The following is a 25388-nucleotide window of genomic DNA, read 5'->3' on the forward strand; positions in this document are numbered from 1 at the left end:
CTCATTCTTGACACAAAGTTGTCGACCTTGTTGTTGAACCTGGACACAAAGATCTACATCCGGAACCCCCCCATCTCTGGCATATGGCCAAAAAGACGTCAGGGTGGAGAGACCATTCCCCTGGCACTAACTGCTGGCAGCTCAAGTAGTCCGCCTGCCAGTTCTCTACCACCGGAATGAAGACTGCCGATATGCATGGCACATGTCTCTCTGCCCAGATTAAGATCTGGTTTACTTCTTCCTGAGCTGCACGAATCTTGGTGCCCCCTTGGTGATTGATATAAGCCACTGCTGTGGCATTGTCGGAATGGATCCTGGCAGGGCAATCCTGCAACCTGAGTGTCCAGGCTTTTAGGGCTAGATACTCCGCACAGATCTCCAGAATGTTGATGGGTAAGGCCCCCTCGGTCCTGGACCATCTCCCTTGGACAGTCGACTGTTCCAGGACTGCCCCCCACCCCGAAAGACTGGCATCTGTTGTTACCACTGTCCAGATAACTGGTAAAATGATTTTTCTTTCCTCAGTTTTTCGGGTATCAACCACCAGCTGAGGCTCCGACGCGTTGTAGGGGACAGATGCATCGGAAAATCTAACGTCTGAACCTTCTTGTTCCACCCCGATAGGATACTGTTTTGCAATAGCCTTGAATGAGACTGAGCGTAGGGAACTGCTTTGAATGAAGCCACCATCTTCCCCAACAACCTCATACAAAGACGAATAGAAGGACCCTTCTTTGCCCCGACTACCTGAATCAGTTCTCTTATAGCACTGATCTTTGCTTGGGGTAGGAATGTCCTCTGCTGGGCTGTATCTATGACCAGACCCAAATACTCTAGTCTTCTTAATGGAAGACATTATCTCTAACGAAATGGCGTAGGGAGGAGCAACGTGCTGATGTCACCGTGATCTATGCTGAACCCGGAAGCAATGGGCAGCGTTACATGAAGCCGGCTGGCAGATCTCTTTTTTTATTGGATGCAAGTTCTTTTATGATTTATGTAAGTTGCGATTCTTTATTTTATTAAAATATCTTGGCAATATTACACTATGGCGATTCCTCTTATTTATTCATGTGCTTGGCAATGAGCGGTGGGGCCGTAGGAATATACCAGCTACTGGAACAGAGTGCTTAAAGGGATACATCATCCATGCAGTTCAGGTCCAGGAGGGATTTGACAGTGGCGATATTAGATCTCTGAGATGGGATCTGTGTAGCTGGTAAGCGTCAGTATTGTTGGTGGCGGAAAGCCCTTTTCCTGCAGCTTTGGTGACGCTCTTTTCATTGGTGCGGTGTGACATCACGGTGGAGACCATAAGTAGAAACGTTGTTTAGTGGGAAATGGACTAATATTTTGAATATTTTGTATATTCATTTTTTGCACCTTTGGATTTATTTATTAATTATTTCTATATTTTTATATTTTTTTGCATGATTAATTTATTTATATTTATAGACATTGAATCGAATCACTATAGCACAGCTTTTTTGGAAAAGTCGGTATTTGAAATTGTGGGTATCTCACATTTAGGTTGCAGCTTTATTTTTTCAGGAATTTTTCTAATTTCAATTTTTTTGGGTTTGTCAATATTTGAATTCTGAAATAGCGCTGTATTATACTGGTTTTATTTGGTTTTAAAGAAGACTTTTCCAAGTTGAGGACCCAACCCAGGCATTCCAGGTAGTTGATTGCGGTGACCAAATTTTGGTCCAGACGGGCTACCGACCGATCTATCAACAGAAAGTTGTCTAGGTATACCATTATTGTTATACCTTGGGCCTTTAATCTGGCCAGAGGAGGGGCCAAGATCTTTGTAAACACCCGAGGTGCAGTACCCAGCCCGAAAGGCAGAGCTACAAACTGAAAGTGGGGTTTTTCTACTTCGAAACGCAGGAACTTTTGATGAGCAGGGAAAATAGGTACATGCAGGTACGCATCCTTGATGTCTATTGATGCCAGAAGTTCTCCTCCTTGTAGGATGGAGACTACTGATCTGATCGATTTCAAGCGAAAGACCGTATCTCTAGAAATCGGTTTAGATCTAGAATGGGTCTGACATCTCCGTTTGGCTTCGGTACCATGAAAAGGTTTGAATAAAACCCCATTCCCTGCTCTTGCATGGGAACTACCATGATAACTTTTTGCGACAATAGTCGCTCCAACGCTAGGAGGAGAGATTTCTTTTTCTCTAGGTACATTTGATCTGAGGAAACGAGGAGAAGGGAATTCTCGGAATTCTAGTTTGTAACCTAGAGTTATAGTGGATACCACCCATTTGTTCCAAAATTCCTCCTGCCAGAGCCCTGAGAACTTTAGTAGTCTTCCCCCCACTCGAGTAAGTGGGGGTGCCCCTTCATAAGGAGGTCTTAGCGTTTTGTCTTGAACACCTTCGCCCTCAGGACTTCTTTCGTCTCTGGGGTTGACTCTGAGTTTTAACCTTAGAGCTTGACGGAGGAGGCCGTCATGACTGCCTGGAGGCTGATGCCCCTGGCACTGGAGAAAGCGCCCGTTTAAAGGAGGGACGTTTACTCCTTTTCTTGACTGGTAAAAGGGTGCTTTTCCCACTAGCGATCCTTTGGATATAATTGTCCAAGTCCTCTCCAAACAGTTTTGCACCACCAAAGGGAAATCCCGCCAGGAGTTTCTTACATGGTGATTCGGTTGACCAATTTTTCAACCACAAGCTTCTACGCATGTGTACCAATCCAAGCGTAAGGCGAGAGGTCTGAAGGATAGAATCTCTGATAGCATCAACAGCAAAACACAGACCCGCTGCAAGATTAGCTAACCCCCGGGCTTGCTGTTCAGGTAAGGCTTTAAGCACCTTTTTAACATGGTCTCTCAAATATTGACAGACTCCAATTGCTGCCACTGCAGGTTGTGCTACTGAACCTGAGAAAACATTTTTTTAATAGGAATTCCATTTTCTTATCAGTTGGATACCCAAACATCTGAGCATTGTCAACAGGACAGGTCAGGCTTTTGTTTACGGAGGAAATGGCAGCATCAACTGCCAGTATACCCCACATCTTAGTAAATTTTTCCTCCATAGGATAAAGTGTAGAAAACATTTTAGGAGGAAAAAAATGTTTATCTGGGTGATCCCACTCAGAATAGAGAAGCTTTTCCAGCAAACCGTGAACAGGAAAAGCATGTGCAGTTTGAGGAGGTTTCAGTAAACCCAGAGAAGAAGTGGGTTCTTTAACTGACTCAGGTACGGGTAACTTAAACGTGGAACGGACCAATCCAGCAAGAATTTGCACCAACATTTTCTCATCCTGAGAAGCTGAAGAGGGCCATTCTCCACTAGATTCCTCAGAAGTGGAATCATCAGTTTCCTCCCGATCCCCTCCTTTATCCCAGAGTTCCTCACTCTGAGGGTCCTGGGTGACAGAGGGGGGCCTAGTACGTTTTCTTCCACTGAGTGAAGATGCAATAAAGGCCATTAATCTTTCCTCTAAACCATTTATGGTTGAGGAAAAAACCTCATGTGTAATGTACACAGGGGCTGAAGTGCCAGAAGCAGCTGTAGCCCCTGACCCCCGACGGCTTTCCCTGGCCTGCCTCCCTGCAGGGGGGGGAAGGTGCTGCAGAGGGGGGTCCTCAGAGCCTGAAGGGGACCCCTTAGAGTCCCATTCTTCAGGGTACTTGTACCTCTTTTATCCATAGTGCAAAGCAACAAAAGGATTGCTGAGCCCTGTAGTTCAGCAACTGCCACTGCTACTTAAGACTCAGTCTGGTGCCTAAGGAAATGCTGCTTGGGAATGCCTGTGTCTCCAACACTCACATGCACCTGTCAGCTCTGTGTCCCTCCATAGGTTGTGTGCATCTGAAAAAGAGTGCACTTTAAAGCCTGTGTAGCCTAGTGCTCCGCCCCCCCTGCTCTTTTTTTAAAAACAAGTGTTTCCCGCACGAGCAGAGGCTCTAACCCTGCTGGCAAGCATGGAGGGGAGGCTGTGACAGAGGAGAGGGAAGGGCCGGTGGATGTAAAGCCATTGTAATGGCAGCGGCGGTGGACGGCAGCGGGTGGTGGGGTATATTACCGCTCTCTGCCCAGGCCTGTCTCAGCCCCCTAATCTGTGGAGGGAGAATCCCAGAAGGAAAAAAAAAACCCTTACCTTCATCCTTCCTGGAGCATGGCTGGAGGAGCATTGAGCGTGGACACCAAGCAGACAGATCAGGCATGAAAAGGTGTTTGTGCTCTTGGCAGCCCCCGGTGGCGACTATAGGCATAGCATACATTTACTTAAAAGGAGAAAACCTACTAGAATTAGAAAAAATCTTGGAGTCTAGTCTCCCTTACCTTATCCAGCTTCAGGGTCTGAATAACAGACCCAATCTTTACCTCACACAGTGGGCTCCGTTAGGAAAAAAACACCTTCAGAGGCTGGGGCCCCCTTAAATAGGGGGATCCGCAGTTCTGGGCCCGTAAAGCACCCTGTCAGGAATATGGCTGAAAAAAAAACAAATACTAGATCCCAGGGTCCAGCTCTCTAAAAAGAGAAGTGTTACAGGTAAAACCTGGTTTCGTCGGACATGAGGCCCGGGTACCATCCAATTTGGTCTGGAAAAGACACTTTGAATGGATCCGGTTACATAGCTGGCCCCAGTAAGGATATTCCAGCGGAGCTCAGCACAGCACATCTTTACTTGTGACCAACACCTAAACACTGGCGAAAAAACTGAGGTACCTCCAGTACGGGTTATATGGGGGATTGAACTTCCTGTCTAGGGTGTGCCAGTGTCTAATCACCTAGTGATACCCTATAACCCACCAGTAATTACTGAGTCTCTGTGTCCTGTGATGTACGAGAAAGAAACCCTTGTTTTAGCTCCCCATGTACTTTTATATGCAAGTCACCCTGTGTCAATTAGAGGCACAGGGTAATCGAGAAAAGGATGGACAACTACTTAACCACTTGCCGGCCAGCTGCCGTCATACTGTGGCAGGTAGGCAGGATCCCGTGAACTGTTGTAGCTGTACGTCTGCTCCTTTATGCAGGATAGCAGGCGGGTGCACGCCCCCCCTGCATTGCAAGGCACAAGAGGCAGAACGGGGACGTGTGTGTGTGTAAACACACAAATCCCTGTTCTGTGAGGAGAGGCATATCGTGAGTTCCTATTAGCTAGGAACTGTCAGTCCCCTACCCCCACAGCTAGAACACACAGTCAGGGAACACAACCCCTTGATCGCTCCTGATAGTGAGATTTACACAGTAATTTTTATAGCACAGATACCTGTATAATTATCAATGGTTTAAAAAGTGTCCGATGTGTCCGCCATAATGTCGGAGTCCGGCAGATCACCACCATTACTAGTAAAAAAAAAAAAAATGGCATAAATCTATCCCCTTTTTTGTAGACGCTATAACTTTTTTACAAACCAATTAATATACGCTTATTGCGATTTTTATTACCAAAAATTTATATAAGAATACATATCGGCTTAAACTGAGGAAAAAAAATTGGGGATATTTATTATAGCAAAAAGTACAAAAATATTGTGTTTTTTTCAAAATTGACACTTTTTTTTTTGTTTATAGCGCAAAAAATTAAAACTGAAAAGATGATCAAATACCACCAAAAGAAAGCTCTATGTGGGGAAAAAAAGGAAGTCAATTTTGTTTGGGTACAGCGTCGCACAACCGCCAGCCAGTTAAATCAACACAGGGCCGAATCACAGAAAATGGCCTGGTCATTGAGCAGCCAAATCTTCCGGGGGGAGAAATGGTTAATGAACACTGAGAATGTGGTGTGGATTAATTCAAATGGCACAGTAATATTTATCAACAATATTCCTCAAGAAATATATGATATTATGAATGGGAGAGAGTGCAGAGAAGGGCAACAACGCTAAATAAGGGATTGGAGAATCTCAGCTATGGGGAAAGACTACAAGCATTGAACTTATTGTCTCTTGAGAGGAGACACTTGAGAGGGGTATCAGAGGTATCAATGTACAAATACCGTACTGGTGGCCCTATCATACTGAAAAAACTTTTCAGTGAAAGGGAATTTAAAAGACACGTGGCCATTCACTAAAATGAGAAGACAAGCGGTTTAACCTTAAACTGCATAGAGGATTCTTTACTGTCAGAGCAGTAAGGATGTGGAATTCTCTTCCACAAGCAGTGGTATCAGCAAGGAGCATTGCTAATTAAAAAAAAAAAAAAACTATTAGACGGGTACCTCAACAACCACAACATACTGGGATATACAATGTACTATTAACATAAATGCACACGCACGCGATGAATTGGATGGACTTGTGTCTCTTTTCAACCTCACCAACTATGCAACTATATAAAACAGCAGAGCTGAAGAAAGGTTGCCCATCCTCCTAGGACACAAGCAAAAAACTAAAGGCATATGGATAGTAGCGGATTATACTTTGTCTTAAAATTTGTCTATAGTATTACATAGAAAGTATAATTTTTTTCAAGACACCAAAATTTAGCCCAATTTGTCTCGGGGAGTTTAATAAAAAAAAAAAAAATAGATGTATTGCTTTGCTATCTTAATTAATGACAAAGTTATTGCCAAATTAAAACAAACAATATAAATGTAAAAATCACATTGGTTCAAATGGGGTATGCAGATGTGAGAGCTGAAGTGGTCGATTTTGAATGGGCTGGCAGGACATGGTAGTGTGCTGCAATGTGGGCGTGTTGCCTGCTACTGTAATAGTGTGTTGGGGTGCCATTCATTTTGAACACATTATTATAGTAGCAGGCAACACATCCACATTGCAGCATACTTTGGCGTATTGTTGTGTACTGCCAAGGTTTATGTGCGATTTGCACATCATTATGCATTGGGGTAACCAGTGGATAAAATGCTTGTTTCACTGGAGTTTACCGCAGTGGGAATATTTCATTAAGTCTTCATCCTCCAAACTCTAGTCCTTTGTATACCAAAATGTGAGAAAGACAACAGAATCTAGGACCATTCTCAATGTAACAGGTTAATTCCTCCTTACAAGCAAACTGTGCCAAGAGAGATTGCCAGGCTTATGTTGGTTATGGAATAGTATTAGTCCATTACTCTCAAAGACTGCTTTTTATTTTGCTCAGTGTACACCATGGGTCTTCAAACTTTCTAAACAAAAAGACTATTTTTTTGCCCTTCAGTGGGGCCAGACTGTGGCCAGTGGGAGTAGAAAATTCCCCAGCATCAGTAGGAATAGACAATGTCTCAGGCTTGGTGGTCAGTGGGAGTAGAAAAAAAAAAATAGTGCCTGTGATAAGTAGGAATAGGAATAGTGCTCCATCATCAGTATAGGTGGGAGAAATTGTGCCCCATTGTTAGTGCCAGTGGGAGGGATAGTGCCCAATCGTTTAGATCAGTGGGGGAATTATGCTCTATCATTCGTGTCAGGAGAAGGAACAATGACCCATTGCTGCTGTCAGTGGACGGAACACTGACCCACCATTGGTGTCAGTAGAAGGAATGGTGTTTCATTGTTGTCAGACAGAAATCTTGTCTCAGATTAACCATTTCCCACCTGGCCTATAGCAGAATGACGGCTGACTGGGCATCATATGATGTCCTTCAGGATAACAGCTGCTGCGTGCCCGTGGGGCTGTGCATTGCGGCGATTGGTGGTGCGGTGTGTCAGTCACACACCACTACACCGGTCTCGGTAAAGAGCCTCTGGCGGAGGCTCTTTACCAAGTGATGAGCCGTGTCCAATCAAGGCTGATCACGATGTAAACAGGAAGACCCCTTGATCGGCTTTTCCTCACTCACATCTGACAGACGCGAGTAGAAGAGAGCTGATCAGTGGCTTTCCTGACAGAGGGGTCTGCGCTGATATTTTATCAGCACAGCCCACCCTCAGATGCCCACACTAGACCATCAGCAAGCCCCCAGGACCACCAGGGAAGCCCCCAGCATGTGGATGGCCAGGAACATCCCCCATGAGAAAAAATATGCCAATCAGTGCCCACAAATGAGAACTGACTGGCCCTCTGTGGCACATCAGGGATGCCCAGCAATGCCCCCCAGTGTCATAAGTGCCACCCAACAGTGCCCATCTGTGCCATCTACCAGTGCCACCCATAAGTACCCACTGCCACCTATCAGTGCCCATAAGTGCAGCCTCGTCAATGCTGCCATATCAGTGCCCATCAGTACTGCCATATCAGTGTCCATCAGTGCAGCCATATCAGTGCCCATCATTGAATAAAACATACTTATTTACAAAAAAATAACAAAGAAAAACTTGTTTTTTTTCCCCCAAATTTTCAGTCTTATTTTTGTTGCGCAGAGGTGATCAAATACCACCAAACTAAAGCTCTATTTGTGGGAACAAAATGATAAAAAAAAATTTGTTTAGGTACAGTGTAGCATGACTGCAATTGTCATTCAAATTGCGACAGCGCTGAAAGCTGAAAACTGGCTTGGGCAGCAAGGTGTCTAAGTGCCTGGTATTGAAGTGGTTAATAAGAGAAACCATGCCCCAAGAACTGGATAAAGACAAAAGGGCCACATCTAGCCTGCGGGCCTCAGTTTGGAGACAAATGTAAAAAATAAAAAAAAGTTGGTAAAAAAAATATTTAATTTAGAATTTGGGGCTAAAAATACTTGAAAAAAATTATAGTTTTACTTACATAGAACTGCTTCTTGCTTTTGGGATAACCGTCAAGGATAGCATCGAATATGTCCATAGCCTGTTAAAAATAAATAAAATTAGATTTTTGTACGTACCTACCATAAAATCTATTTCTTGGAGTCAATTATTGTATAGCGTGTTTCCCATGGGGCTCTCTCTTGCATTTCCCCATGACTCAGTGGGATCTCAGTTTGGTTCTCTTTGCACTTCAAAAGCCATTTTGAACCAGTCAGCAATATTTCCCTTTCCACCCTTACAAGGTTGCCTTGATCAAAAAATGGGAAGCCAGTGGTTTCCAGAACAAGATTACAAGCTCAAAGACCTGACCTTTGATGGTGCCAAGGGACAAATGCTGGTCCAGGCCCATTTGAAACAAGTCCATAATACGTCCCATAGAAAATTTCCTGGGATGAAACTTTCTTGAATTGCAGCACGAGACATATACCTTCCGCATGTGACGATAGATCTTACAGAATATAGACTTCATAGTCTTTAGCATTGTGGGGATCACCAAGTCAGAGATGATAGTCTCTGGCTTCAACAGCCATGTTTTAAAAGCCAGTGACAGAAAAATAGGATTTTGTCTACTCATCGTAAAATCCTTTTTTCTGTACTTCACCGACTGACACAGCCTCCTGTCTTAGACCCTTGGGTTGTTATGCCACTTTCAGGAGAGGACTAGGCATTACATGTTAACATGTGATAATAAAAACTAGAACTTTCTAGTTCCGTCCAAGGGGCGGTCTCTTAGGTAACAACCCCCCAGTCTGCCACGCTGCCTCAATACGTCAACAAGCAGTATAATGTAAAGAAAAATAGGAGGGGCGGGTGCTGTGTCCGTCTGTGAATTACAGAGAAAAGGATTTTACGGTGAGTACAAAAAAATCCTATTTTCTCTTATATTCACTGACTGACACAGCTCCTCTCAGACTACTGGGACATCCCCAAGCAGTGCCAAACGAGGGGTGGGAAAAAACAGCATAAAAACTTCATCCACCATGGCATGTGGGAACTAGTATAAACTTTACCCACAAAAAACTACAGAGAGTGGAAATTAAACCTTTTTTTACCCACAGAGTGCTCCTCGCCAGAGAGGCACTACCTTCAAACCGCCCAAACTGCAGGAACAAATGCAACAACGTATTACTGAAAAGTACTGCATTTTTTTTACCCAAAAAAAACAGAAAAAAATGTTTGTGCACTTGCATTACACAGCCACCTGCAAAACATTTGCGGCCAAAACAGGCATCAGGCGATGCGCTGACATCTACCGTGTAGAACTTTGCAAAAGTGTGAACAGACGACCAAGGCGCTGCTTTGCTTGATGTCGGAAGGCCCAAGACGTTCCAACTGCCCTTGTGGAGTGGGCAGTGACTGAAAAGGGGGGCACCTGCCCCTTCATGGTGTAGGCCTGTACTACAATCTGTCTGTTCCACCTGGAAATGGTGGCTGACAAGACCGCCATGCCTTCCTTCGGACCAGCCACCGAACCAAACAAGGAGTCTGCCCTCCGAAAGGGAGCTGTTGCAGACAAATACACCCTCAGAGCCCGAGCCACGTCCAGGGCATAAAGGGCCACCTCCTTAGCATGTTTCGGCTTAGGACACAGATGATAACACAATCTCTTCATTGATGTGGAACATCGAAACCACCTTCTGCAAAAAAGAAGGTTGCGGACACAACACCACATTATCCTGTGGATAACCAGATAGAACGACTTGCAAAACAAGGCCGCCAGTTCCGAAACGCTCCTGGCCGAGGGCCACTAGAAAGACCACTTTCTGGGAAACAGTCAACAGGGGAATCTCTCTGATATTTTCAAATGGTGGTTTCTGAAGCGACGATAACACCAGGTTCAGATCCCAGGTGGAGGGCACCAGAGGAACTACATATCGGACCCCTTGAACAAAAGTGCTCACTACAGAGTGAGACACCAGGGGCCATTGAAAAAAAAGACAGCCAAAGCTGATTTGTCCTTTAATGGTGCTTAAAACCAATTTCTGGTCTATTCCTTACTGTAGAAACAGCAGGATCCTGGATATAGAAAAGGAGTGTGGACGCCATCCTTTCTCCTCACACATGGAGATGTAGGCCTTCCGGGAACGATGATATATCTTTCAAGAAGAAGATTTCCGTGCTCTCAGTATATTTGGGATCAACGAATCCGAAAGACCCCGGGTTCTCAACACCTGGCTCTCAATAGGCATGCCGTTAAAACCAGCGATGGTAAGGCAGAATGGAGAATCGACCTTGAGACAGAAGGTCTTCTCTTAATGGCAATCGCCACGGGGCGTCCGCCACCAGGCACACTAGGTCCGCGTACCAAGGACCCTGGTGCCAATCTGGGGCAATCAGCATTACTGGATCCCCTCGGCCTCCACTCTGCGGAGCAGGCGTGGTAACACTTTCAGCGGAGGAAAGGCATAGATCAGCTGGTCCTGCTCCCACAGAGTCACCAGCGCATCTGACGCATCTGCCCAAGGATCTCCTGTCCTGGACACGAATCTCGGTACCTTCTGATTGAGACGGAAGGCCAGAAGATCCACGTCTGGTATGCCCCATCACAGGCACAGTAGCCTGAACACCTCCGGATGCAACGCCCATTCTCCTGGGTCCAGCATCTGGTGACTTAGTTAGTCCGCCTGCCAGTTCTCCACTCTAAGGGTGTAAATTGCCGACAGGGCCGGTACATGTCGCTCTGCCCACTGAAGGATGTGGGTGACCTCCTGTGCGGTGGCCGAGCTTCTTGTTCCTCCTTGGTGATTGACATATGCCACCGCCGTGGCGTTGTCTGACTGGATCCTGATCAGACGCTCTTGAAGTCTTATCGACCATGTGGAGAGGCATAGCCTGATCGCTCTCAGGTCGAACAGATTGATCGGCAACTTGGATTCCTCCACCGACCAGAGGCCCTGGGTCGACTGAAGTCTCATTACTCCACCTCAGCCGGTCAGGCTGGTGTCTGTTGTGATCACTGTCCATTTCAGAGGTAGGAATGACTTCCCGGACCGAAGTCCCGGGGACCTCAGCCACCAGATCAGGGAAACCCTGACTAACTGGCTCACCTGAATCTGCCCATCCAGGGACAATGGAGATTTGTCCCATTTTGTCAAAATCTCCTTCTGCAAGACTCTGGAGTGAAACTGGGCATACGGTACTGCCTCGAAGGAGGTCCCCATGAGTCCCAGAACTCGCATTCAGAAGCGTAGCGATGACCACCTGCGGTTCATCAACAGTCTTACCGCGGCTCAGAGTCTGCAGTTTGTCTGAAGGGAGAAACTCTCACTTCCATGGAGTCCAGCAGCAAGCCTAGGTACTCCAAATGCTGAGTCGGTACGATCACAGACTTTTTCAGGTTCAACAGCCACCCAATTCCTGCAGGGTCTGCATGGTGATCGCCACATCCTCCTCTAACTCTGAGGCAGAATGCACTCTCAGGAGGAGATCGTCTAGGTATCCCACTATTGCGATCCCTTGTTGCCGCAGCAACGCCAAAACAAGAGCCAGTACCTTGGTAAAGCCTCGGGAGGCTGATGCCAAACCAAGGGGGAGAGCCTCAAACTGGTAGTGGGCTTCCCCGACTGCAAATCGCAGAACTTATGATGCCGAAGGCATATGGGTATGTGCAGGTACTCATCCTGGATGACCAAGGATGCCAGGGAGTCCCCTTGATGGAGTGCGACTACTGAGTGAACTGATTCCATTCTGAACCTCTGTACTTTCACAAAGTAATTGAGGGCTTTTAGATCCAAGATTGGACGTACCCCTTCCTTCTTGGGGACTAAAACCAGGTTTGAGTAGAACCCCTGGAAGCGCTCTGAAACTGGAACAGGTAGCATCACCCCGCGACCCAGCAGATCCCTTACTGTCCCCAAGGGCCTCCCGGTGAGCCGGGAGAATGGGTATGCTGGAGGGGAAGAATATGTTTTGCGGCCAAGAGCAAACTATCTTGTAGCCGGAGGAAATCAGATCGCAGACCCATTGGTCAGACAGCCGAGGGGTCCACCGGGCTGCGAACTCCCGAAGGCGACCCTTCATGCGGTAGCACCTTTGCTCGCAGGCTTGCGGTCCAGGGATGCTTTGGTCCTTCAGAGGTCGTCCTGTCGGGCTGGGGGCACTTGGTCGAAGCCCTGGGCGGACGAAAAAGCCGTTCATGAGTGGAAAAAAAAAAAAGAGGGCCCTTGCCTACGGCGTGGCTCCTTAGCCTTTGTGGCCTGTGGGAGTAAAGTTCTTTTACAACCTGTGGCATTTTTAATAATGTCATCCAAAGAGGCTCCAAAGAGGCGGTCGCCAAGGAAGGGAAGATCCGTCAGGGCTTTTTTGTATGCCTGGTCAGCAGACCAGCATTTTAACCAATCAGGCGCCTCAGCACCACTGCTGACACTGAAGCCCTGGATAACAAAGGGAGAGTATCCAGGGGCGCATCACAAGCGTACTCAAAGCCTTGCACTATTTGGACTGTTAGTCCCACGCAGACAGGAGAGGCTTGTTCTCCCAATTCACGGTGCAACAGGTTTGTCGACTCAATGTCTGCGACACAAGTGCGGATGCCAGTACTGGTCGCATGGCTGGCCCCACAACCGTAAACAAGGAACGAACCACTGCCACGGCCTTACTGTCCATGGGATCCTTGAATGCAGGGGTCCCCTGTACCAGGATCAGGGTTAGCAATGCTGACCCTACCCCGTCTGCCACCTGATGGGGACTTGGGACAGTGATGGTCCCACCCTCCTAACTACTGCTGGCTGAGGGGCTCTTTCCCGCAGGACTCACCACCCTGACTGGTTCTGCGCTGTACAGTAAATAGTGCCTGTGTTCCATGTCAGCTCCCAGGTGCATAGGCGATCACACTGTCATCCAGAGGTGCTGCTTATGGCGCTGAAACCGATCTACAATGTGCTCAGGCTTAAAGAAAATGGCCGCCGAGCATCCAGTATAAGGACAAAAGGCACAGAGAAAATGACCGCTGGACTAACAAACATGCTGCTCCTAGAGACTGACCCCCCAAAAAACGTGCTTAGGCTACAAGAAAATGGCCGCCAGGCGTCCATTATAAAGGACAAAACCACAGGGAAAACGGCCGCCAATTTACAGGAGAGCATGCTGCCCTTGCCCCTACCTAAGATGGCCGCTGAACACTGAATACCATGAGGGACAGTGACATAAAATGGTAGTGAACAGCGCTGCAGGGATCAGACACAGCCTCAAAAGACACCCGCAGGGAGAGAAAAAACACATATCAGGACACAGCCAGCAAGTGCAGCCCCCTCCCCCCCGGAGAGCCCCCGCACATCCACAGGGAGGGGGGATGGGAGGGAAGATGGGGACTGAGAGAAAAGAGAGGGAAATGAGGGACCCCCGAATTGACCTCCCCCCAGGCAATGCCCAGCTGCTCACCCCCGAGGCAGGGAGAGCTGTACTTACCAGTCCTGCAGAGCTGGGAAACATTCCATCACAGGCCCACTCTCCGATCAGTACGGAGTGGCTGCTGGCCACGGTACAATGTGGTGCAGACATCAGTAGCCCAGTCATATGTGTGCCCCGGAGCGTTAAACTCACTGACCACCTCTGGAGCTGAGGTTCATCGTGGCCAGCCCAGCACGTAGCTCTGACCTGCACACGCTCGCTGGCCAGGCTGGGAAGACTACAAGGATAAGGGTATCCAGCCTGTCACCCAGTTGGCTGTTGATAGCAGATCACAGATGTGACAGACCTAGCCGGGACAGAGGCTGTTGGAAGGGACAGAATGTGAGCCTCTTGCCTTGCGATTATGGACCCTGGCATTTGGGGGAATGGTGCTCTTTGTGAGCTGTATGCCTGGGGACCCCTGAGGTGGTGTTACTTGGATTCAGATCCATGTCCCCCCCCAAGACACACAGACTCTGGATATGTATTTGCCATATTAGCAATAGACAATCACACTGTTGGGACAAACTGTTAGATGCTAATGTCATCAACTCCAGCCACCTGTCTGTTGTGTAAATGAGTCTAGTCTGGCTTGTAAGAGTATTCCACACATTGTTGTTTGTGCTAATTAACTCTGTGTTTATGGTAATGTGTATTGAATAGACAATCAGTGAGCTAGAAGACAAAGTCTTACCCTGAAAAGTCCTGTCTCTCAGACAACTAGTCTGGGTCAATGATTAGATAATTAGCTCATGCTAATTAGGTTAGGTTTTAGTCATCCTACTGTATATATTTGTGGGACATCTGAAATAAGAGACTATTGCTAGTGTACTCCAAGGCTGGTGTCATCTAGTTCTTGGGGGTTCCTATAGCCAGATCAACTGGACTTGTGTTCCAGGACTTAGGAAGCGGTATACTGACGGAAGCACTCAAGCAGAGTGTGGGGGACGTTCCGTCACAACAGGATCTTTAGTCTTGTGCAAAAAGCAAAGCTTCTGCAGAAAAAAAAAAAAAAACATGGTCCGATGGGCCCGCAGGGTTCCTAGGTCCTCTTTCACTAGGCAAAATTGAGGCTGCATGGCAGACTGGGGGGGGGGGGGGTTATCTAAGGGACCGCCCCTTGGGCAGAACTAGAAAGTTCTAGTTTTTATTATCACGTTAACATGTAATGCCTAGTCCTCTCCTGAAGGTGGCATAACAACCCAATGGTCTACTAGAGGAGCTGTGTCAGTCGGTGAATATAAGAGAAACCTTTTTTGCAGGGGAAGAAAATCCATCACATCCCTGTTGACAGAACAGAGCTTTGTTCTGTGTCTGTCTCTCCTCACAGATCAGTGGGTGGTGGTGGACACCCATTGGCTGGCAACCGCTGATCCGCTTGTGCTGTGTCCAATTAGAGCACATCCGAGGCATGTGCCGCCTACCTCGAAGTGCTGGATTATGTACTAGGTACATGATCCGGTGCAGGAGAGCCACTCCGCCGCCTTATACCAAACCGGTAAGCAGATATTGCAACGAGCATTTGCGCTTATTTTCAATCATTTCACTCAGCTACACCTGAGGTGTCCTGATCCGAGACTGGGTATGTAAACCTCTGCCATTCCTTAAATAATGAAAGAATTTAGGAAAAAAAAAATACCGTAAAATCCTTTTCTCTGACATTCATTGATGGAAACAGCACCTTTAATCTTGACCTTAGGGTTATATGGCCACCTTTAAGAGAGGACTAGGCAGAACACATAAAAGCAGCAAAGCTGTACAGTACCGCCCAGGGGGCGGTCCTACTGGTTATAACCCCTCCCTCTGCTACCAGCAGCTCAGTTGGTCAAAAAGCAGTACAAACATAAATAGGAGAGGTGGGTGCTTTGTCCGTCAATGAACTTCAGAGAAAAGGATTTTACGGTGAGTACAAAAATCCTACCGGTATTTTCTCTTTCGTTCACTGATGGACACAGCACCTTTAATCTTGACCTTAGGGCCGTCCCCAAGCAGTGTAAAAAACGAGGGGTGGGAACAGAAAGAAAACTCCACCCATAACAAAAAGGACTCCTCAACAGAGTTGCAACCTTAAACGGCCGCCTGCAAAACCTTGCGGCTGAAGCATGCATCCAAAGATGCGCTCACATCAACCTTGTAAAATTTAGTGAAAGTGTGAATGGACGACAAGGCCTTACACACCTTGGAAATGGACGCTTGATGTGGAAAAAGCCCAGTAGGCACCAATTGCTCTGGTAGAATGTGCTGTGACAGGAAGGGGAGGCACCCGCCCCCTTATGGCATAAGCCTGAATCACAATCTGTCTGATCCATGAGAAATCGTGGCTGACGAGACCGACAGGCCCTTCTTTGGACCAGCCACCAATACAAACAGGGAGTCCAACCTCCGAAAAGGAGCTGTAGCAGATACACCCGCAGAGCCCGGGCCATGTCCAAAGAATGCAAAGCAACCTCTTTGGGATGTGACGGCCGTGGATATTAGATGTGTTATGTCCCTGTGACACACAGTCTCTCAGGGTGTTGCTAGCAATGCTGCCAGTGTCTGCTCAGCAAGTTACACACAGGCTGGATGCACTTCTTAACCAGGGAAGGGTTTATTACTCAGAAAGCGATGTACATTCTTACATGGAGGAGTCATATACAACAGGTCTCCCTCCAAGTATCATGCTGCCGCTTCCAGTCCCACACACATTGTCAATGACTTCCTGGTACAGCCCCTCCCCCAGCATGCATCAGGAGAAAGGGGTTAAGGGTCACAGGAATTCTGCATAATTTCGGCGAAGAAAAAAAATAAAACCTAAAAAAAATAAAACACAAGAGAACAAATACACAACGCATAAAATACTCAACACATAAAGAACAAGGCAAACAGGATCAGTTCAGCAAGTAGTATCTCCAACTCAGTCATGTGGCTCCCGCAGCACTTCAGGAGCCCTTTTTCTCAGTTTCCTGTCACGCAAGATTTGCCAATGAGGAGTCTTATGTCTTTGGCAGGCAGACTTTCGAAGTGGCACAGCACTGGAAGGGAAAGAGTCGGTCAAGGGTTCTGGAGATGTCAGTGGGTGTCCAACAGACCAATCAGTCTCTGTGACTCCACGCACGTCTGGACTCCTCAGGAATATGGTCACCAACCTTTTTAGGGGTTGGTTGTAAACTTGCGAGATCATGCCAGACACCATGCCATATGTCACCAGTAGAGCCCTGAGTAGACTCCGGTGGTTGGTTAGAAAGAGGGGTCGTGTTTGTCTCTAGTGGTCGGCAAATGCGCTTCCTCAATTGCGAAAGGTGTCGAACATAAACGCCAAACAAGGTACATTCTTCTTTCAAGAGGTCCATCAATTATGCCAGGAAGCCAATGAGGCAAAACTAATTCCGAAACCATACAAGATCACCGGCATGGAATCCAGGACGGCCTGGTGGAGGAGGCGTTTGACTGTTCCTGTGGACAGACTAAATCCAGTTTGGTGCGAAGATGCCTGCCAAACATAAGAAAAGCAGGGGACAGCCCAGCGTGTTTTGTGTTTTTCGGTACATGGTCAAGAAGTCCAACAGCTTCTCCTCTGACAGTCCGATCTGGTCCAGAGTGGACAGTAAGTGCATTTTAAACGTCTGCACAAACCGTTCTGCCAGCCTATTCGAGGCTGGGTGATAAGGAGCTGTTTTGTAGTGTTGGATGTTCAAGCCTCTGAGGAAGGATTGAAACTCATGTGATGTAAATTGAGTTCCATTGTCCGAGACTATGGCTGTTGGCAAGCCATTCTGAGCAAAGAGCTTCCTTAAGACTAGAATGGTAGCAGCTTAGGTAGTAGAAGGCATTTGAAATACCTCTGGCCATTTTGAATGTGTATCTAACACGATCAAATACATTTTACCCTGGATTGGGCCAGCCAAATAAAGATGGAGTCTTGACCACCGGTCTGTCAGCCACGGCCAAGGTAGCAGGGTTCCTTTCTTTTGGAGTCGCTGAGCTTGACAGCACCTAGGACATTGAGCCACATAATCTTCAATTGCTTTATCCATTTGTGGCCACCAAACATAGCTCCGAGCTCGCTGCTTCATGCGCACCACGCCAGGATGGCCCTCATGCAGTAATCTTAGCATGGTTGGCTGCAAATACTGAGGTATAATCATTCTATTGCCCCACTGTAGGCAACCAACATTAGTCACAAGCTCACATTTTCTGGTAAAGTATGAACAAAATTCACCTGGGACTTTCTCTGGCCATCCAGCCTGAACATACGAGAATATCTGAGACAGGAAGGGATCTGTGGCTGTATGTCTGGCAATTGGAGGGAGGTGGACATGCAGGACCGTGGCCTGTGTACTTCCACTATATGTATGTCTCTAGGTGGGTGGTCTCCAATTGGCAATCTGAAAAATGCATCTGCATTGCCATGGGCCTCGTGGGAGCTGTGTCTGCTCAGCAAGTTACACACAGGGTGGATGCACTTCTTAACCAGGGAAGTGTTTATTACTCACTCAGAAAGCGATGTGCATTCTTACATGGAGGAGTCATATAAAACAGGTCTCCCTCTAAGTATCATGCTGCTGCTTCAAGTCCCACAAACACTGAATGACTTCCTGGTACAGCCCCTCCCCCAGCATGCATCGGGAGAAAGGGATTAAGGGTCATAGTGATTCTGCATAAACATTACAAGATGAAAGGCTGAAACAACCTTTGGAAGAAATGAAGGCTGCGGGCGCAGCACCGCCTTATCCTTGTGGAGGATCAAGTAGGGAGACTTGCATGACAAGGCCGCCAACTCAGAAACCCACCTTGCAGATGTTCTAGCCACTAGAAAGACTACTTTCTGAGAGAGTGTCAATAAGGGGATCTCCCGAATGTTTTCAAACAGCAATTTCTGAAGCACAAAGAGCACCAGATTCAAATCCCACGGAGGAAGCAGTGGTTTGTACCGGAGGGGCCACAAACCCCCTGAACAAACATACTCACCAATGAGTGAGTCGCCAAAGATCACTGAAAAAAAAAAAAAAGACAGCCAAAACCAATATCTGCCTCTTAATGGTGCTTAATGCAAGTTTCTGATCCACGCCTCGCTGTAAGAACAGCAGGATCCTTGAAACTGATCATCCTCCTCACACATGAAGATGTAGGCCTTCCACATACTATGATAAATCTTCAGAGAAGAGGACTTCCGTGCCTTGAGCATAGTGGAGATAACCAAAGCCGACAGTCCTCGGTCACTTAACACCTGGCTTTCAACAGCCATGCCGTTAAAACCAGCGACGGTAAAGTAGGATGAAGTATTGGACCTTGTGACAGAAGGTCCTCCTGCATCGGCAGCCACCAAGTAACATCCGCCACCATTCGTACTATGTCAAGGACCAAGGACGTCAAGGCCAATCTGGGGCAATCAGAATCACTGGGATCCCCTTGGACTCCACTCGGCGTAGCAGACGAGGTAGGAGTTTGAGCGGGGGGAAGGCATAAATCAGCCCGAAATGGCCCCATGGAGCCACTGATGCGTCCGCCCAGGGATCTTTTCAGCTGGCCACAAACCTCTGTACCTTCCGATTGAGCCGAGAGGCCAAGAGATCCACATCTAACATGCCCCACCTTAGGCAAATGAGCCAAAACACTTCTGGGTGCAGCGACCATTCCCCCTGGTCCAGCAGCTGACAACTGAGGTAGTCTGCCTGCCAGTTTTCTACGCCCGGAATGCATACGGCTGACAGAGCCGGCACGCGCCACTCTACCAACTGTAGGATGTGAACAACCTCCAGCGCTGCAGCTGAGCTCCTTGTCCCTCCTTGATGGTTGACATATGCCCCCGCCATGGCGTTGTCCAACTGGATCCTACCAGATGCCCTTGTAGCCTCTGTGACCACGTGGAGAGGCACCGCCTAATCGCTCAAAGCTCCAGCACATTGATCGGCAGGTGGGATTCTTCCTGCGTCCAGCGTCCTCTGGGCCAACTGTACACCCCAAACTCCCCCCCAGCCGGTCAGGCTGGCGTCTGTTGTGATCAGCGTCCAATGAAGAGGAAGGAACGACTTCCTGGACTGAAGGGCCAGAGACCTCCACCACCAGAAAAGAGAATCCCTGACTAGCTGGCTCACCCAAATTTGAAAATCCCGGGATATCAGAGATTTGTCCCATTTGGACAGGATAACTTTCTGCAAAACTCGCGTGTGGAATTGGGCATACGGTACCGCCTCGAAAGTGGCTACCATGAGACCCAGGACTTGCATGCAAAAAATGCAGCGATAACCACATCAACAACTGTACCGCCAATTGAAGAGTCTTCCTCTTGTCCAAAGGGAGAAAAACTCTTGCCTCTGAGGAGTCCAGGATCAGGACTCTCTCAGGAGATCGTCCAAGTAACCCACGACTGCGATCCCTAGTCACCTTAGCAAGGCCAGAATTGGGGCTAGCACCTTGGTGAAGATCCTTGGTGCCTTCGCCAGGCCAAAGGGGAGAGCTACAAATTGGTGCAAATCGTAGAAACCTCTGATGCCTGATGCATATGGGGACATATCAAGTATGCATCCTTGATGTCCAAAGATGCCAAGAAATCCCCCTGATAGAGTGTGACCACGGAACGAACCGATTCGCACCTTCACGAAGCAGTTGAGGGCCTTGAGATCCCAGATTGGATGGACCCCTTCCTTCTTTGGGACTATAAACAGATTGGAGTAGAATCCCTGAAACCTTTCCGGCGTCAGTACAGGTACTATCACCCCGCGTAGCAGCAGGTCCTGTACTGCCCCAGACAGGGCCTCCTGACGAGAAGATGAAGGGTGGAGGGAAAAAAATCTGTTTGGTGGACAAGAAAGAAACTTTTAGACTGACAAAACCAGTTTGCAGACCCACTGGTCAGAAAGAAGAGGTTCACCGGACTGCAAACACCGAAGGCGGCCCCCCACCCGAGAGTCGGGCGGAGGCGAACCTTCATGCGGCGACAGATTTGCTCGCAGGCTTGTTCAGCTTGCGAAACCAGGGACATTTTTGTTTATCGGGTACCTTGTCGGACTGGGAACGTTTACCTGCTGACAGACGAAAAAGCTTTTGGAGCGGAAAACGAGGGTCCCTGCCTACGGTGTGGCTCCTTACCCTTCCTGGACTGTGGGAGCAGAGTACTCTTCCCCCCAGTAACATTCTTAATAATGTCATCCAGCGAGGCTCCAAATAGCCTCTCACCTTGGAAGGTCAAATCCGCAGTTCTTTCTTGGATGCTTGGTCCGCAGACCAGCAATTAAAGCCAAATCAAGCGACACAGCACCACTGCTGATACTGAGGCTCTAGAAAGCAAAGGGGCCATATCCAGGACTGCATCACAGAAGGCCATGCACCAACTGGTCTGCCAGTTCCACACAGACTGGGGAAACCTGTTCCTTCTCCAACCTGCGGTGCAACAACTTAGCCCATTCCGTAAGCGTTTGTGACACTAAGGCCGTGGCTAACACCGGCCGCAATGCTGACCCCACCACCGTAAACATGGACCGGGCTACCGCCTAGGTCCTTCTGTTGGCAGGGTCCTTGAAAGCAGGAGACCCTTCTACCATTTCTTCAGGAAACTCTCCTCAAAAGGGTAACACACCGCTGTTCGTCTCGGGACTGAAAAGGCCTGCTGCAGGCTTCCCCATTCCTTCTAAATGAACTTATCAAAATAAGTTAAATATGGAAACAGCTTAGCAGTGTGGGCTGGCTTGTGGGCTGGCTTGTGGGGCACCTCTGCAGATGCCCCTGCCATATCCTCTATGTTTAGGGTATCCCGCACCGCTGTGATAAGTGCTCCTACTAGCGCTTTTTCCTGCGCTGACCCGGAGTCATCCTCACTGTCCAAACAGTCCTGGTCCACATTCTCTGAAACGTCACAGAACAGGGGCCACCTGTCACAGTGGGACCTGAGTCTGACTCGGAGCTTTCCCCCCGACAACGGTGGGGGGAGGGGCGTTTCTACCCCCCTTGCGCCCGCATACTGCTTCTACCGTGGCAACAAAAGATTCCAGGACCGCCGACAGCGTCCATAGGCACGGCAGGTGCAGGGAAACCGGTTGCTATAACCGGGATATCTGGGGAAGTGCCAGCTTCTGACACCATGCTGACCCACTCCTGCCTGTCACCCATAGGGACCTAAGGCAAGAAACAAAGAATGCCCACCCTCCTAGCTGCCACAGACTGAAGGGTCCCCCGCCGGACTCACCACCCTGACCCATGTACTGCGCTGTGCTGCCGCCATCCGCTCTCCTCTCTGCCTGCCACGAGGTGTTCTGTGTCAGTTTCACATTGCTCCAGGTTTAACCAGCGCCCGGCGCTAGAGGATAACAGACCTGAGGCTACTAAAAAATGGCCGCGGGCCTCCTCAGCAAAAGCATAGAAAACCGCTGGGAAAATGACACAAGAAAATGGCCGCGGGTAAGCACATGGCTGCGGCAACAAGAAAATGGCCGCAGCTCCCACTCCCCACATGGCAGCACACAGAGACCCCAAAAACAGCACTAAGACAGGAAAAAAACGAGCGCACCATCAACCACCCACGCAGCCCCCTGCCCGGACCAAGAGACCTCCCGGCCAGGTAGGTGCTCCGCACCCCCTATGCCCAGTCACACAGCAGCCCCTTAGCATGGGGAGGAGAGAAAGGGACAGGGAGAGAAGAAAGGGAGAGGGTGAGATCCCCTAGTCAAACTCCCAGGGAATGCGTAGCTGCTCCATCCTGCCGAAACAGGTAGAACCATACTTCCTTCTCCCGCCAGGACTGCTGGACACATTCCACGGACAGACCCATCACCCGAGCAGTACAGGGTGGCTGTCGGACGGTCATATGTGTGTCCCAGAGCATATAGCTCACCGGCCACCCCTGGACCAGACAGGGCATGTTGTGGCCGACCCAGCATGTAGCTAAGGTCTGCACACTCTCGATGGCCAGGCTGAGGAGACTACCAGGATCTATATTATCCAGCCTGTCACCCAGCCCGGCTGTTGATTGTAGATCATAGGAATCAAAAAAAACGCAGAAAAAATTCCAAGGACCATTTGTCCCCACAGGGTGCCAGGTCCTTCTAGACTAGGCAGAAAAAACGGAGCTGCTGGTAGCAGAGTGAGGGTTTATAGCCAGTAGGACCAACCCCTGGGCGGTACTGTACAGCTTTGCTGTTATGTGTTCTGCCTAGTCCTCTCCTAAAGGTGGTGATATAACCCTAAGGTCAAGATTAAAAGGTGCTGTGTCCATGAATGAATGAAAAAGAAAAGTAGGGAGACATTCCAAGCAATGAGTCGATTCCAGCTCTGACTTCCGAAGGTTTAGGAATCAGCCAAACCTCTGCAAGGTCTAGACGTTCAAGGCTACATTGTCCACCAGAGCCCATGCTCTCTTAACAGGAGGTTGCCTAAGTATCGCACAATGTTAATGTGCCTTAAGGAGCACAGCAAAGCTAACAGTACCTTAGTGAATATCCGAGAGTTTCAGAGGAAAAGCCGAATGGTAGGTCCACAAACTGGAAGTGCGAGGAAAGCATAGGAATCAGTGATGCGGAAATGAGGACACAGTTTAGACTCCACGATGTTCAGAGCCCGAGACTAACACCTGCTGGACTTCAAGTAGAATTTCTGAGCCTAAATGTAGGCATTTAGGAACTGTGAACAGGTTGACATAGAACCCTGGGACTGTTCTGCCACAGAGACTGGGGCAAGGTTGCCCTTCCCTAAGTGCCCTGTTAGGGCCATATGGAGATCTTCTAATCTGTGCAGCTACATATTGTAAATAATGAACTAGGTTTGGCAGAGGAATTCTAGCCTGTAGTACCTGGAAACTACCTCCGACACCCAAGCATTCAAGACGCTGGTTTGTCCAAGTGTCCACAAAAGCTAACAAACTTTCCCCCACTTTGGAAAGAGGGTGTGCCCCCTCACACTGAAAGTTTATCTGAAGGTTTGGGGGACTTTAAAGTCCAGGGTTTGCAGACAAACTGGGGGTCCAACTTGGGTTTGGAAATGAAGGCCTGGAAATAATGAAAATTACCTTTCTTTTTTGAATGGCTCTGAGTTATATTATTTTTTGCTGCCATTTTTTTTTCATAAAAGCATTACCTGGTTCCACGTTTGATGCTGCCACATTGCTTAAATCTATATAGCATTTTTATGGTCCATATATTTATGCACATGCAGTGAAGACGTTCCCCTATATATTTGTCAGTCTGTTAGTTTGTCTGTATTTGTCTGGTCATTTGACAACGTTGTCATTGGATAGTTAATGGTTTTCACCTATAAGCCTAAACCGGTACAGTGAATTCATCATCCATTTGTATTAATGTGATATCCACTTAAAGGGGCAGCTGCCTATTTTATAGGTTGTGTGATTGCTGCCATTTATATATATTTTTTATATCTTTTTCACTCTCAAAGACTATCAGCAAACCTACTATGCATTTCAATAATTATAACCAACTCTACTTTATATTTTGTTCTTTTAAAAACACATTCAACCCTTTTTGTGAAACAATCTATTGAATTAATTCCACAATTCCTCTTTGTAATTGTGCGTTAGAGGGGTACTAGAGCTGCACGATCATTTCCTTAATCGATTAGTTGACCGATTATTGTTTCTATTAATCGGATAAATACCTCAAAGTGTGGTGTATAATTTAGTTTAAAAAAAGGACAATTTATTATTGAATATCTATATGAACTGGTAAATATAAATAACCAGCTATGTGGTTGGGGAACAAAATATCTAAACCACTCTGAAAATAACAGGAGAGATTATATTATATATAAAATCACTTTACAACCGATTCGAGTGGGACTCATGTAATACATTTTACAACCGATTCGTATCAGAGTAATTTAATTTCACTTACAACCGATTCATACCGGATTTACTCAATTTCACTTACAACCGATTTGTATCAGATTCAATTCATACACTCTACTACTGATTCATATTGGATTCATTTCACTTTACAACCGATTCATAGCAGATTAAATACATTTTACTACCGATTTGTACACAAGTCATTTCACTTAACTGATTCTACTGCTCTTCTAACTTGTTCTCGCACACACAGCCCACCTTCACATCACCTCACAAACTTCAGATGCATGTCTCCCGTCCCTGCAGCCTGTTTCACACAGACACAGCAGAACACAGCTGTCTCCTCCCCCTTCTCATTCAGCTCTGTATATACACAAAAGGAGGGGGAGCAGGAACACATGGTGACTTCAGATCTGTACAAAGTTTTCTATGCTTTATAGATAGTCAGGGAGGAGGGGGAGAGAGTGGCTGGGATTGGGAAGGAGGAAACTAAAACGATGTACAGTCTGTACATACAGTGCAGCCTGGGATGCTTACATTCCTTGTGACAGCAACAAAAGTGATCATGATCAGTGAAATGTTTTTTGTTTTTTTTTG

The 25388-nt window shown here is 47.5% G+C and overlaps 1 protein-coding gene across 2 annotated transcripts in view; it reads right to left on the reverse strand.

Moving 5' to 3' along the window:
* Positions 1-25388, reverse strand: part of PSMC3IP (PSMC3 interacting protein) — a 330428-nt gene that overhangs the window by 80038 nt on the left and 225002 nt on the right. The window contains exon 7 of one of the 2 annotated variants that reach the window (XM_077459440.1): positions 8613-8672. The exons of the other annotated variant lie outside the window; for it this stretch is intronic. Within the exon in view, the coding sequence (XP_077315566.1) occupies positions 8613-8672 (60 nt within the window). The remainder of the gene's footprint in view (positions 1-8612; positions 8673-25388) is intronic. 2 annotated transcript variants of the gene reach the window in all.

This window comes from Lithobates pipiens, unplaced genomic scaffold, assembly GCF_037356315.1.
Source record: "Lithobates pipiens isolate NorthernLeopardFrog02 unplaced genomic scaffold, aLitPip1_a1.2 Scaffold_28, whole genome shotgun sequence".
Classification (NCBI taxonomy): Eukaryota; Metazoa; Chordata; class Amphibia; order Anura; family Ranidae; genus Lithobates; species Lithobates pipiens.